The following is a 13903-nucleotide window of genomic DNA, read 5'->3' as shown; positions in this document are numbered from 1 at the left end:
TGGAATACATGCAGAAATAACATCATAAGCAAATCAGTGCTCATGCGGAAAGAGTCTAACAACAGACTTTTTTCCCGGAATGACCACAGGACTCGTGAGAACATCGTAGCGTAGTAAATGACATTTGAGCACGTTATCTCTGTGCGAGCGTTTGGCGTCTTGCGGTTGCAGCTGAACGAGACACGTTCGTTCTGCTTCTGGTGCATATCAAGTTTTAAATTTCAATCTCTGGAGTTTCCTCAAGGTATTGTTTACTTCGGTTCATTTCACTGTTTCACAGTCGTTTTTCGTTTTGAGAGGATCTCCATAACTATCTTTAATACTTAATTTCTCTATTTTTTAAAGTGCCTTTAATAGATGGTTACTTCTTTCCATTTTTTGTTTTCCTCGTCCCGTTTTTTTTTAAAATTACTTTGGAAATCTTGTTTCTTTGTTTGCTAGTATTAAAAACAACAAGTATTCTGAATGTGGCTAAATAGTTATATGTAATGCAATTACATATAACTATTTAGCCATGTATTATAACAAATATTTATTTAGTGAATACTCAAAGAGTGGGAGTAATACAACAGTGTATTGTGAGAATAACGTCTGCACACCTATTGAGCAAATGTGCAAATAAGCGTGTATATTAGATGAGGTAGATTCATTGAATAGCTCTCGTAAAAGAATTTTTGTTGAGAGCCTTAAGAATTAGTCAACTTCTAGGTTTTAGATCACCGCTTTCGTTTTAATTTAAACGAAATTTCTTACGAGTTCACAGGACAAACAACCACAGCTCAGAAAGAAAACGGGGAGTCAAGTTCGAAGCAAAAGAGGATACACCTAGCAGAAAAGTTTCACATCTTCTATTCTCTTTTCTAGTTAGTTCAGTGTTTTTAGGTGCTTTACAGCGTGTTCCTTTCATATCTAACGGAAAAATAGTGTTGTCCAGAAAGAGTTTCTTCTTCTAAAGCTCATATCGAAAAGACGTATCGAGTACTAGAAATGTTCTTTTGAAGGCTTGTCTTTGAAAATTATTTTCAATTTCGCAAGTCTAGGCTTTGTTTGAAAGTGATAAATGAAAGTTAGGTTAAATATCAAAAAATTCTGTAGTTTTCAGAAACTTGAAGTGACATACTCCTTTTCTTAATTTCTTCTTTCTTTTCATTTATAATTTGAATATATTCGAATTGATACTGTATCCCCAACAATCTTCGTTTGTTCAGAAAATTCTCTAGGTTTTTTCTTTCATCAATACTCGAAAACCACAGATCATGTTACGCACATTAGGCTTGTTTCCCTTTTGTGGAAGTCCAACAACTGTGAGTTCGTTATACTCGTCGTCAACACTGGATTTCAGTGCTCCTAAAATATGATCGCCACTCGACAGCTTGTTTCTGTTTACCAACAACCAACGTCGACAGGAATGCGCCTGAAAATCCCTTTAACAATGGATGATGTCATTGGTGGTATTGATGCAGAAATTACAGATGTGGAAGAAGCGCTTATGCACCAAATCGGTGCCAGAGAGGTCAGGATCTTCGTCATTTCGTTTGTGGCCTAATGGCTGTAAGATTCGAAGTATTTGAGGTACCCTTTGCCGGAATGGACAAAAGTGGCCGAGGTGTATGTTTAAAGCATGTGCAGGGCACATGTACGATGAATTTGGTCTGTCCTCTCCGACATATTGTTGGAGATAAGGCCGTTGTTTGTAAACATTGGCTTAGAGGTCTTTGCAAGAAGGTGTGCTTTCCAGAAATTCTTTTAATCATTGTAGCTATAATTACTATAACTAAAATAAAAACATAAAAATAAAACTGTAAAACTTATTCTATAGTTAACGACTTCAAGAACTCTTCATTTTATTAGTTCTCTTGCAGTTTTATGGTTCCATAAACATTAGGTTTTAATTATCGTCCTTTTTTCTTCTAGCTTCTCCTTGGTTTTATTCTTTTTGTTTTTGAGACTGAAACTTCCTTCCAGGGTGACCAATGCGAATTCCTTCATGAATATGATCTCACAAAAATGCCGGAATGCTTCTTCTTTTCGAAATATAGTTAGTAATCCATTTTTACCAATTCTGATGTAATTGGAACACAAGATATACTTTTTTAGTGGCGTGCAGTAATCGCGAATGTCCTTTTCGACATATTGATCCTGAGACGAAAATGAAAGATTGTCCTTGGTATGACCGAGGATTCTGTCGCCATGGTACGTTCCTGTTCCTGTTCCTGTTGTTAACGTATTTTACAACTGTGTTGCACTTTATGAAATCACCAATGTATATTGCAAATCCAGTACTCTCTTTATTTAAGCATATTATTTGTTCACCCTTATGTGGGGAATTTCACATCCTCGATTCTTTTCTCTTCTTTCTAATATGACGCGATCTTTTCTAATTTTCATTCTTCTTTTTGTTGTACAGCTTGTACATTTGAATGGATATATATATATATGTATATATATATATATATATATATATATATATATATATATATATATATATATATATATAGTGAAACGTTTATTTTTTATTTTATTTTTTTCATGAAACAATGAATACACTGAACGTTATTCCGTTAAAAATACGTTGCTACATGATACAAAAAATTTTTATTTATTTATTTTTTTTGAAGTCATGAATTGTTGTAAGATCGCGCTTTTGATTCAGAAACTGGACTAAATAGGAAACGTCAGGAATACGAGAAAAGTTTCCGCTCTAAAAAAAAGTTAGGAAAATAAGCCATTAAGAGTAATAGTTCATCGTCTTTTCGAATTTTTCTCCGAGAATCCCACTGCATTGTCATTAATACGTAACTTCTAATCAGTAGCACGTCCTAAAAATTTTCTTCTGTTAGTCTTGTTTGCTCATTTTGATGTCACCAACATATTTGATGTCGTCATATCTGACGATTGGATCCAAAGTTATTTCGGATTATCCTTATTTGGAAGTTTTTCAGGACCATACTGTAAGCATCGCCATCGCAGACGTATGATTTGTCCCAACTATATTGCCGGATTTTGTCCTGATGGTATGTACAACTAGAATATCCTACATTTCTCGTATTTTTTCCCATTTTCACTGGTATTTCAGGGAAAGAGTGTAAGTTTACCCACCCATCTTTCGCACTGCCAGCTCCAGAGAACCCTGTGGCGAACAACAAGCGGTTGTTTAATCACCAAATCATCTGTCACAATTGTCACGAACGTGGCCATAAAGCTACACATTGTCCGCATTTGCCAACTCAACAAGCTAAAGTGGGTTTTTTTTGGATTCGTGAGGTCATGTTAATGGTTCTTAAGCGGCTTTTTGTGGATTATGTTAGAATTGGCTCATAATCCTGCCGATCGTATGTTATTTTCCAAGTGCTAATGAGTTAATAGGGATTTGTGACATTAATGCAGAGTAGTACAAAAGTATGCTTACTTTGTTATTAGATGTTTCTATTTTAGCAATCCGATTCGAATCCGATGACGAACCGAGCGACAACCACCGTGCAACCTGTTGATCTCTCACTGTTTCCTGACAAGAAGAGTTTGTCGGAAGTAACTTGTTATAAGGTAAGTGCATAGTTTTTGAAAGTGTTTTCTATTAGTTTTCTTCTCTTCTCTTTCACTTCTTCTTTTTTACTCTCAAAGTATTCCTTTGCTTTCTTTATGATTCTTGAAAATTTTAACAGTGCAGTTTGTGATCTTTGCATCGGTGCTCAGCAGCCATTAACTTCATTAATATTCTAGTGTGGTGAAAAAGGTCACTATGCGAACCGTTGCCACAAAGGTGCGCTGGCTTTCCTGTCGAACACTGCTCATCTGGCGCAAGAACAGCGAGAAAAGGATGAACGGGAAGGAAGGTAAACGATTTTTCGGATCTCGAATTTATTCACGAAATTTCATCCATATTTTACTTGACTGGTTGGTTTTGGCTGACCATATTGTTGGTCTTTTCTCTGCATCTATACCATCTTGAAGATATAATATTTTCAGATACCTCCCAGGAGCGTACATGGGTCAGCCGAGCTTGAATCCCAGGACAGGTTGAAGTTTTAATTTTGGCGTATATTTTTACAGTGATAGTAGGTACAATTGCACGTTGCCACAGCGAATCAAAGCTGTCTTACGATTATTAGTTATAATCCAATTTTTGTTATCATTGGTTGTACGGGTTTATGAAATGAATTGAACAATAAAATATGAATTGTCATGTTTATGTTGTTGGGTTGTGGAAGAATAAATTTTCCGATTAAACTCTCCTTCTTTGTAACTGGTCTTGGCCGCTTTTATTGCTCGTATTAGTTACACTACTTTTTTTCCCAAATGTAATTAGCCTATGCATCTTATTTGTCCAGTATACTGCAGGTTCAATGAGCTATGTCTAAGAAGAAAGAAAAAGAGAAAGACGACAAAAAATCGGAGATTGGCCAAAAAAGGAAGCGAACGGGAAAATCAGGAAATGAAAGTAAAGCGAAGGTGAATTGAAGTTTCTCAGTTGAAAATCGTCGTTTCACTTGAAATATATTAGTGAATTTCTGCGCTCAGATGTCAAAAAAGGATGATGGGGAGTCAGAGAGAGGTGAAGTTAAGGAGACTTATTCGCTGCAGCTAAGGAAGATAAACACTCATCTTACTTGCGGTCTGTGCAAAGTTAGTGTTTATTTCACTTTTTTTCGACTTTTTTCTGCCTCATGCATGCATTTTCATGCATTCTCATACACATTCTCGTATTTTTTGCTTGCAATTTTTGATATATTTTGTGGTTCTTGTGTTCCTTGCCGCAAGTCTAAGCTGTGGTTTACCTTGCATTTTCTCTACACGATGCTTGCTATCGTTCCAATCCTTGCTGGTGCGTTACTTTCATCTTTTATTTTAAACTAAAATTTAGCATCTAGGCAGTTCTTGCGTTAATAAGACGTCTGTTCTTCTTTTCGCTATATTAAGTCATCCCTCCTTCTTCTACGAGAAGGAATTTCTACAATCTTTATATAACGATTTCGACATTCGAAATTTCATAGCAGTATCTCAATGCGTGGTGAGATCTAAGCACTCAGTTTGATTGGGGTAGTAATTCTGAATGAGTCATCGGTTTCTTTATACTACCAACGAGTTTTCCAATTCCAGAAAAATACGCTTAAGGATTACAACGTCTACTCATAAAGCATATTCAAAAAGCAATATGTTGAGAGCCATTTTACTTTTTCACACTGTAGTCAAACAGTATCTTCCCGACTTTTTCCTGAATTCTCTTCTTTGCCAAGTTACGGTATTCGTTGATCCTTATTATTTCCTTATTTAGGAACTGTTTTTCAGGGATATTTAATAGATGCAACGACGGTTATCGACTGCTTGCATACGTTCTGCAAAAGTTGTCTTCTCACCTATTTTGAAGAAGAGGACAACTGCTGCCCAACGTGCGAACAGCTGATTCACCAAAGTCATCCAAGCCACTATGTGGCATTCGATCGTACAATGCAGGACATTGTGTACAAATTAGTCCCTGGTTAGCACTCATTTCTTATCATTTATTTGAAAGCGTTCAGTTATTTTCTTGTGTTATTCAGGATTACTGGAAGCAGAGCGGAAGAGGCGCCTTGAATTTCTGAAAAACAAGAAACGAGAAGCAGGGGAAACTGTTGAAGAAGATGAAGAGGACACCGAAAAGAAGGTAATTGTACGTGCTACTTTTATGACTTGAACAAGAATTTTTTATCTCCGAGGTTAATTCTCAGCTAATGTTACCACATTTTCTGTGGAACCTGGTCTATTGTCCTTCGCTGTTACAGAGCACCTTAACTTTTTAGGATGAATCTCCTCAGGGAACAAATCGATGTTTTGAAGGGGAGCCTGGGATTTCGCACCACCGAAATGATGAACACGTGAGTTGAAATTCATCTCAATTCTTTCCTTTTTCATTATATTTATCATATTTGTTGGTGAATTTCCGTAATCTTTATGCTGGTGCTGACAATAGCGGTGCTATTCTAATATCAAGTGATTCAAGCATTTTTTGCACCAATTTTAATAGTACATCTTATTTACATTTGTGCTTTATGTTGCACTTAATAAATATGATTCGTCGCGGAGTATCTGACTCTAAATAGTTGGTTGGAACGTTCCTATATAAATAAATAAATAAAAATAAATAAATAAATAAATATATATATATATATATAGTCAAACTTTTATTGAATACGACTTTTAGGATAGGAAGCGTTTGAAGGATCACCCTTTTTTCATTCTCGGAAATGTTTCTTTGAAAGCAATTCTGAGTGTTCTCCGAAGTAGTCTTGTTCAGGTTATTGTTTCATTGATTCCGGGTGCTCCAGAGCTTCCGACGCCTGTACGTCCCATAGTCCGGTTGAGTGGCATGGCTACAGTAAACACACTGAAAAGGTGATTTGGTATTCCATTTTACTTAACCGAAATTGGGAATAGTTTCTCGCGTGTTTTTTATTGTTGAATGCAACATGTGCTTTTTATCTAGAACACTAGTTTTCGGTCATTATTTTCTGCATTTCATGGTCAGACAGAAAATGTTTTTGAAGTGAACGATATTAGATTGAATGAACTAGTAATTTTGTTCGCTTTTCGATTAAACATTCATAAACTAATCTATTAGGTCATAACTTCTAGAAATGTTTTCAGATATCTAGCTCAAAGCATGTGGTCGAATATGTCGCGATATAGTGAATTGGATTTATTCTGTAACGATGAACTTATGGGTCGTGACTTCTCGATGCGCTTTATCCATCTCACGCGATGCCGTAACAAGCTCAAAGATGAACCCTTGAAGCTTGTATATCGATATCATATTGATTTTTGACGATCAACTAATTTTCTTGTGATATTTCTTGTTATAAGATTTCTCTGGCCCTTATTTTCTAATATGTGTCATTATAGTAATTTTTAATATGATTAATATCACACTCAAACCCCATATGGATCTTTTCAATCGATTCAGGTGTTCATCCAGTCCAAGTGTGTATATCTTTTGTTTTTTTCAGTTGTTTTTTTAATGTTTTATACATATGTTGATAGATTGCTGGCTGCACATGTTGTGATTTTGCTTTACATTGCATTTATTTTCGGCCCTTCGCTGTTTGATCTCATTTTCGAGGTTAAATATCTTTGCAGATATTCATGTTAACAATACCACTTACCGTTTTCCGGTAGTTTTATTGTTCCCCTTCATTTTCCATCACTTATCGACTATATACCTGTTTATTTCAAAAGAAAAAAAAAAGAGAAAGGGTTGACGTCGTGGTTTCCTACATGTCAACGCATGGTGAAAGAGAACAAGTAACGAGTAGGATAATGAATGACGTTCCATAGCCTCAATTATCACTTTATGTCGTGATGTGAAGTACAACTATTTTAGAGATAGCAAAGTGAAACCTGAGACTTTGTTATTAAAGATGAGAGAGTAAGTTAGTCAATTGGTTGATTTATTTTGTTATTGCATATGTTATCGAATTGTTTGCTATTTTGACGAGAAATGAGGAAGGTTTTCTGACCGAGAGGCAGGCTTTCTGTTAGTGTAAGTCACCCAATTTTGAGGACAACAAATTCTACTCATATTTTCATGCTAAGTTAGTGTTGTTTTTGTGCCACACTAAGTAATTTGGACAAGAAATGTGGTATGTCGAGAAATGTGTTTTAGATCGTACCGAGAACTCAAGTAATCTTTCGGACCTATTCTATTGCGGGAATGTCCTTTCCAGTATACTTCATGTTGAGAGAGTCTAAAAAAAGAACTTAGCCGAAAGAAGGATGGTGTAATGTGTTTCAGGAAGTGGAAGGATAATTCGATTGTTTGCACATTGATGAACAAAGCATTTTTTTATCGTTTCCTCTTCTCTTCAGTTCCTGAATAAATGATTGATTGCACTGTGGGAGCACTAGACAATAATTTGCAATTTCTTTTGTAATATTAGTTCGACCTGATTATGGTAGCTTCAGCATGTATGTAGAGTGGCTTTGATTCATGAAAAATGTTCTCTATCGTTATCGCACTCGATCTCCGCAGCTGGAAATCCAACTTGGCGAACGTTTATTCCATTCCTTTGACGGCTGGATCCATCTCATTATCGATCGTTTGGTTTTGTCCGTACCCCGTGCGTCGTGAGGCGAATTTGGTGCAGAAAAAAGTTTTTTTTTGAAGGTCTCTCTATGACTTGTATACATTCGCGTCAATACAGTGGTCATGTGGTCCGACTCGCTTCCCTAAGTGCCTGATTGTTGTTTCAGACCGATGAAAACAGTACTGGGTGATCTGCAGATCGTTGTGGAGCGGCATTCGGATGTTCTACGCAATAACGCACTCCCATTTCGTGTTCTTATCATATTAAGAGTTTTCGGTGAGTTGATTTTCTTTAGAATGAAATGTGAAGCTAAGATGGATATTTGGAACATCAGTGCAATATGGACTTTTGTGTTTGAACCGCAATGTATCTGCATTTGTCTTATCACAGCTTTTATTGCGCATTTTATTTCTTTATTCCTATTAGTTTTGTTCTATGCTCTATTCCACATTTTATTTTGACTATTAAAGTCTTCAGCGAGTTCAAAATCTTTTTGTTACTCCTTTTGTTGAGGCTGTTTTATAAAATTTTCTATGAACTTTTTGCTAGTTAAATAATTATAATAGACTAAAAAAGCTTGCGAAAATTTAAGACGAAACATCTACTACCGAAAACATTCGCTGGTACTGGCTCGCTAATAAAGTAAACTCAGTGCTTCGTTGTCGCTTTCTGAATAGTATTATGTACAGAATTGTTGTTACAGTAGTAAAATAATCCTTCCTTTTCATGAAACTCGACTAGAGTTGAAATGTTACGGTTGACAAAAGTGCGAAAGTGTTTCACTGTTGGCAGCGAGTCACGTGTTGGTGTGAATTTGATACGATTTCATGTTTTCGGAACCAGTTGAGAGTACTACTGTTTCTTGCTACCTCAAAATACTACTCAACGTTGAGCAAAAAAATGTTGCGTGTCTTTATGTGAAGATTGTTTTTTAAGGTTTTGCACTCTCTCTAGTCGCTGCTGCTTATGGATTTCTGTCTTTGTTGCCGTTTCAACTTCTTTCCATAGAAGTGTGGCGTCTGTTAACTTGTAACTTTGTCGGACGTAACATCCTATTATTTGCGTGGACAATATGGAGTTTGCACTTCGGAACGAATCTTATTCGTCAAAATAACAGTAATGAAAGTGTGCTTAAGATTTATGCAATTACGCAGGTATAGTTTTCTTTGATCAGAACGAAACCATATGCTATATGCTACAGTATACACAGTTCAGATCTTTACGACACTGTTAGTTTGTGGTGCTGCCTACGGTGTGTATGCGCTAACCTCGAAAACCACTCTTCTCTATGAGGATCATATCGTGGACATGGTTCCGGTTAATTGCGCTGTTCTGGTGCTCATTAAACAGGTTGGAGTAAAGCGTAGTTGTGGGGTGGGGACACTCAGTTTTGGGCCTTTATTTCTGGAAGTTGATAACTGAATGATTCTGGGAATTAAAACCTAAGCATTAGTCTTAGAGGCTCTATAAAAGCCATGTAAGCAAAAGCTATTAAGAGAAAAAAGATAGAGCTTCTAGAAATAGCAGCGCGGTTGAATGTCCTCCCCCAATTACATTTTCCCTCATGTCGTTCTGGATTCCGTCCTTTAAACTTTCTTAACAATCTTTATTTGATTTCATCTTCTATGTTGATTGTATTTGTTTCTTGCATACGTCTGTTTGACAGGCTTATTGAATGTCTAAACATTCAGTTATTAAATTAATATTTTCGCCTGTTGAATCGTTCAAATGTTTCGTCACACTATGTGATACTGTAATCAAGTATAGCATTCTTTCCCACCAAAAGTTGACATTTTTTTCAATGCAAATTCCAAGGAAAGAATTTCTTCACTAGTATTGAATCTAACCGTTTAAGGAGAGATCTTATAATTAGTGCTTGTAAGATCTCGCTTATTCAGTTTAAAACAGTTGTCAAATTTCCGGTTCGGATTCGTTAGATGAAGACAAGAATACAAAGAACAGTCCTGGTGAATAGCAGCGAATGAGTACTGACGTGTCAAAAGAAGCTTATAAGTATGTAAAGTATAAGTAATGATGTAGTATTCATTCTTTTTCGGTCTCTTCCTTCTTTTTATTTTCCTTCTCCTTCAATCACTTTTTTAAAATTATCCTCCATGGATCACTTCGGATTAAGCAAAGAGCCTGAAGGGTGATCTGTATTTGTAACTTGTATTACTAAACTTGTAATACTAACCAGCATAAATTTACTAAAAAGTTCTGAAGTCTTGTAAAATATTTTGACGTTTCTTCTCCGAGCGTAGATTTTCCGAATCATTCTGTTTTGTTCTATGTGAGCTTCAATTGTTTTTTGTTCATGTGCAGCAAAATTGCTAAAGACTACCTCTGCAGTGTGAAGTCTTTTTATTTGCAGTTTCTCCCCGATTCAATTCTTCTCGAAACTCCGCTAGGTAGAATCAAATACACTCATGTTCCATTACTGGCTGTACTTTCCGTATCCATATTCTCTATAGCAGGATTGATGAATCCGGTTGGTCCATAATGTATACCAAATATCCAGTCTAATTTTGATGATGTGGTGTGTTTTATAACGAATGAATGTTAGTTGTTTAGGTTGTTGTGCTACAATGCGTCCTCGCAGTGCAAATCTCATGGACATACTTACGTTTCTTTAATCCGCACGAGGTGGACTCGTTTTATGGCGACAGCAGTGATCATTTTGTTTGGGCCAGGTGAAATCTCTAGTGTTGTTGATTCTGTTTTCAGTTGTTTTTGTCATTATTTATTATTCTTCTTATTCTTACATTTCTTCTGCTTACAGTTTGTTTCCGAGATTTTTTCAACCTTTCTGCACTATTCTTGGACGGATTTGTTTCAGAAGTCTTGTGAAGCTCGGAGTTTGTAAGAGATCGGTGAGATGCTATCACTCTCTTCATCTTTGTCTTAGTGACACTTTTTGCGAGAAAAATCTGGAAAATCTCAATTCTTCTATTTTCTGTCATTTAAAAGATCCATTCAAAATCAGTTCTCTTTAAATTTTTGTTGAATTAAGAAGCACTGCTTTTTTGGCTTCAGGTTCGCCATGTTGATCTCAATTCCTTACAAAGTGTGGGAATAAGTTTGCGTAGTCTGGATAGTTCTGCACGAGATGCGGAAAGGAGAAGGTAACGTGAATAACATATTCTTTTTTCAAGCTGTTGGTAAACACTTATAAAACCAACAGACGACTACGCTAGTTTTCATCAGTTTTTATTCCAAAGGAACAATAAATGCTGTTTCAGGCAAAAAGCTCTCCGTGATCTCAACGAACGCCTTCACAAGACGAAAAAGTTGGAGACGATAGCATGGGATGAAGATGCGGAGGATGAAAAGGATGCCGCTGTAGAAACCGAAAAGAAGCAAATTGTTAAGCAGGTTAGTAGTTTCCTAAGTCGGCTATATAAACCGGAAGGATTTTTTGACTATGATAATCTGTGTGCTGTCTGACTATCCCGTTTTTTCCCTCTGCATTGCCTTGTAGTTGAAGCTGGGGACGACTGTCATCCATTTGTGCATTATTCATTAATTTGCTCTAAGGCTTCTCTGAATTTGCGCCTGCGAAAGATTTTGACTCCCGGGCAAGTATTGTAGTCAGAAGAAACACGATTCTCTTGAAAACAGGAAAACATCGCTGCCTCCATTGAAAAGTAGCTTATTTTGCACTTGAATCAAAAAGCTGGATAATGTATATTGTGGTTACATATTGTAGTAGTTTGTTTGAAGTGGACGCTTAGTTGTGAAGTAACAGACCATATCGAGCTAGCAGTTTTTATGCAGTTAGTTCTCACCATACGGATATATTGTAGGGTCAAAACGACATGAAGCATGGTACAGTTGCGAACGCGGTTGCGCTCGATGTCTTGCGGTTAAGTTCGAGTGAGGACCTGTGCTATCACCGTTCATTGCAGCGCTTCGCGATGCCACCTTGATTCCAGCCGCTACCTCCACCGTGCCGCTTCGAGCGAAGCCGCTTGCACAACTGCACCGTACTTCGTGTCGTTTTGTGCAATGCTTCATGAAAACGAACGAGTTCATTTCGGTCACTGATGAGTGTGGGACCAGTTCTCGTCTTTCAACGGAAAATTAGAATTTGAAACGTTAGAAAGCGAACTATGATTTTTTAATATGCACAACATTATAAGTAAGTTCCAAGTTCGACCTTCTTTGAATCTTGGCATCGTAGAGTTTGATTGTGTACTACTTTCTTAAGCTGAACCAAGATTGTTATTGATCTTTATTCTGGCTAACATTTCGGCGTCGTCGCCTTCTTCGGAGCCTGGAAAAATCAAAGACACGTGTAATCTACTCTCTCAAACGCCTCGTCATCCCACAAGATATGATTTAGCAAACAGATTATTTAAAAGCAACGTCAGAAAAGCAGACCAGCGCTCACCTTGATAGCCACGAAATCGTGATGTTAGCGGACCACCAGTTGTGAGAGTTGCGCCGCTAGTATAAACTAGGAACGCCTCTGACCCCGTAGGTCAAAACCCGCAAAGGTCCTGATATGGCGCCAGCTCGTTGGTCACAGCGATGCATTCTTCTTTACGATTCATGATAGGACTTTTGGCCGTGATATAAAACGCTTCCAATGTTTTTCGCGCTAGAACGTCTGATTCGCGTGCCAAGATAGTGACAGCTATCTTGAAAGGGGTGTTGTCATGACACTGTCTGCGATGAGCACCTAAAGGGGATGATGTTTTTGATTTTACGAGCCCGTCTAGGTGCTCCTTGAAACGTTAGCCAGAATAAAGATCAATAACAATCTTGGTTCAGCTTAAGAAAGTAGTACACAATCAAACTTTATAAGTGTTCAAATTTAGAAGTAATAGGAGTCACCTTTATTTGAATTAATGTTATAATCTATAAACCTTTATGTGGATAATAACCTCGCTTCAACGCGCCTGGGTTAAAGGCATCACCCCACGAATCTGAGGTAGTGCAGATTTCAGGTGGAGTATTCGTATACAGGATGAGAGACTACGAAGAGGGAGGTGATTCCGTCCATTTCTTGCTAATTGCCGTAAAAAACGGCCCGCAAGATGCGGCGCCGCACAAGACTGGCGCGCTCCAATCGAACCTCTTGTACAAAATGGTGCGCCAAAACGAATGAAGCCGTATCTTCCGGGCCGTTTTTTACGGCAACTAGGAAGAAATGGACGGAATCACCCCCCTCTCCGTAGTCTCCCATCCTGTATACGAATACTCCACCTGAAATCTGCACCACCTCAGATTCGTGGGGTGATGCCTTTAAGTCTGAGTCGCAGAATATCGTATAGATTTGTACAATTCCCAGAACCGTTAATGGAACTGCTAATGCGTTCAAAACGTGGGGAAAGTGTGAATACGAATCTAAAAAAGATCTTGAGTTACATGTGGATTACAAGTGGCAGAATCCACTTTCGTTATCAGAATGTGATATTCTATACTATTCATATATTTTCGAACTCTCGCCTTCATTGTCCTTTTTTTTTGTTGCAGGCAAACAACGAGGAACACCCGGAAGAGCCAGTAACGATGACCTCGACGCAGCCGATCGAAAGTGTTGAATCACACCCCTAGTTCATTTAAATTGTGATATTTATTTTTACCGTAAGAGATCTCTGTGATATCCATTGGGTTCCGGGATACATTTAGCGCTTATTGGTTCGTTTTCTGGTCTACTGTTACTCGTAACATGTGCAACAAGGGTGTGGCTTTTAATTGCCAGGATTATCTTGGGATGCTTGACCGTATAAGTCACTATTGTTTCTCGCTTATTTAAGCTGTAGACCTAACTTTTAAACGATTTAATCGTGCTGTTAATGCTGTGGTAGAGCACTATGTGGATAGTAGAAATTCATCATTAA

General features: G+C 37.4%; 4 protein-coding genes across 5 annotated transcripts; all 4 read left to right on the top strand.

Annotated features, from left to right (window-relative positions):
• Window positions 1–117: 117 nt before the first annotated feature.
• Window positions 118–1440, top strand: RB195_002913 (uncharacterized protein; the record flags this gene model as incomplete). Its single annotated transcript, XM_064200374.1, has 2 exons — window positions 118–244; window positions 1343–1440. 2 exons carry the CDS (start codon window positions 118–120, stop codon window positions 1438–1440), a joined length of 225 nt encoding a protein of 74 aa, XP_064056255.1.
• RB195_002912 (uncharacterized protein) lies at window positions 1355–4021 on the top strand (the record flags this gene model as incomplete). 2 transcript variants are annotated; one of them, XM_064200372.1, is made up of 9 exons in its annotated part: window positions 1355–1513; window positions 1573–1725; window positions 1966–2038; window positions 2098–2193; window positions 2943–3014; window positions 3077–3240; window positions 3436–3543; window positions 3721–3833; window positions 3967–4021. In XM_064200372.1, 9 exons carry the CDS (start codon window positions 1355–1357, stop codon window positions 4019–4021), a joined length of 993 nt encoding a protein of 330 aa, XP_064056253.1. The 2 variants fall into 2 exon arrangements, with proteins under 2 accessions (XP_064056253.1, XP_064056254.1); XM_064200373.1 differs by having other exon boundaries at window positions 1490–1513.
• A 329-nt stretch (window positions 4022–4350) lies between these two features.
• Window positions 4351–6799, top strand: RB195_002911 (uncharacterized protein; the record flags this gene model as incomplete). Its single annotated transcript, XM_064200371.1, has 7 exons — window positions 4351–4449; window positions 4519–4623; window positions 5287–5476; window positions 5538–5641; window positions 5778–5852; window positions 6272–6369; window positions 6622–6799. 7 exons carry the CDS (start codon window positions 4351–4353, stop codon window positions 6797–6799), a joined length of 849 nt encoding a protein of 282 aa, XP_064056252.1.
• A 1428-nt stretch (window positions 6800–8227) lies between these two features.
• Window positions 8228–13616, top strand: RB195_002910 (uncharacterized protein; the record flags this gene model as incomplete). Its single annotated transcript, XM_064200370.1, has 9 exons — window positions 8228–8333; window positions 8994–9211; window positions 9273–9407; window positions 10429–10545; window positions 10629–10747; window positions 10837–10927; window positions 11091–11179; window positions 11297–11429; window positions 13536–13616. 9 exons carry the CDS (start codon window positions 8228–8230, stop codon window positions 13614–13616), a joined length of 1089 nt encoding a protein of 362 aa, XP_064056251.1.
• Between the last annotated feature and the right edge of the window lie 287 nt (window positions 13617–13903).

Source organism: Necator americanus, chromosome IV (genome assembly GCF_031761385.1).
Source record: "Necator americanus strain Aroian chromosome IV, whole genome shotgun sequence".
Lineage (NCBI taxonomy): Eukaryota > Metazoa > Nematoda > Chromadorea > Rhabditida > Ancylostomatidae > Necator > Necator americanus.
This window is presented reverse-complemented; position numbering and strand designations above follow the sequence as displayed.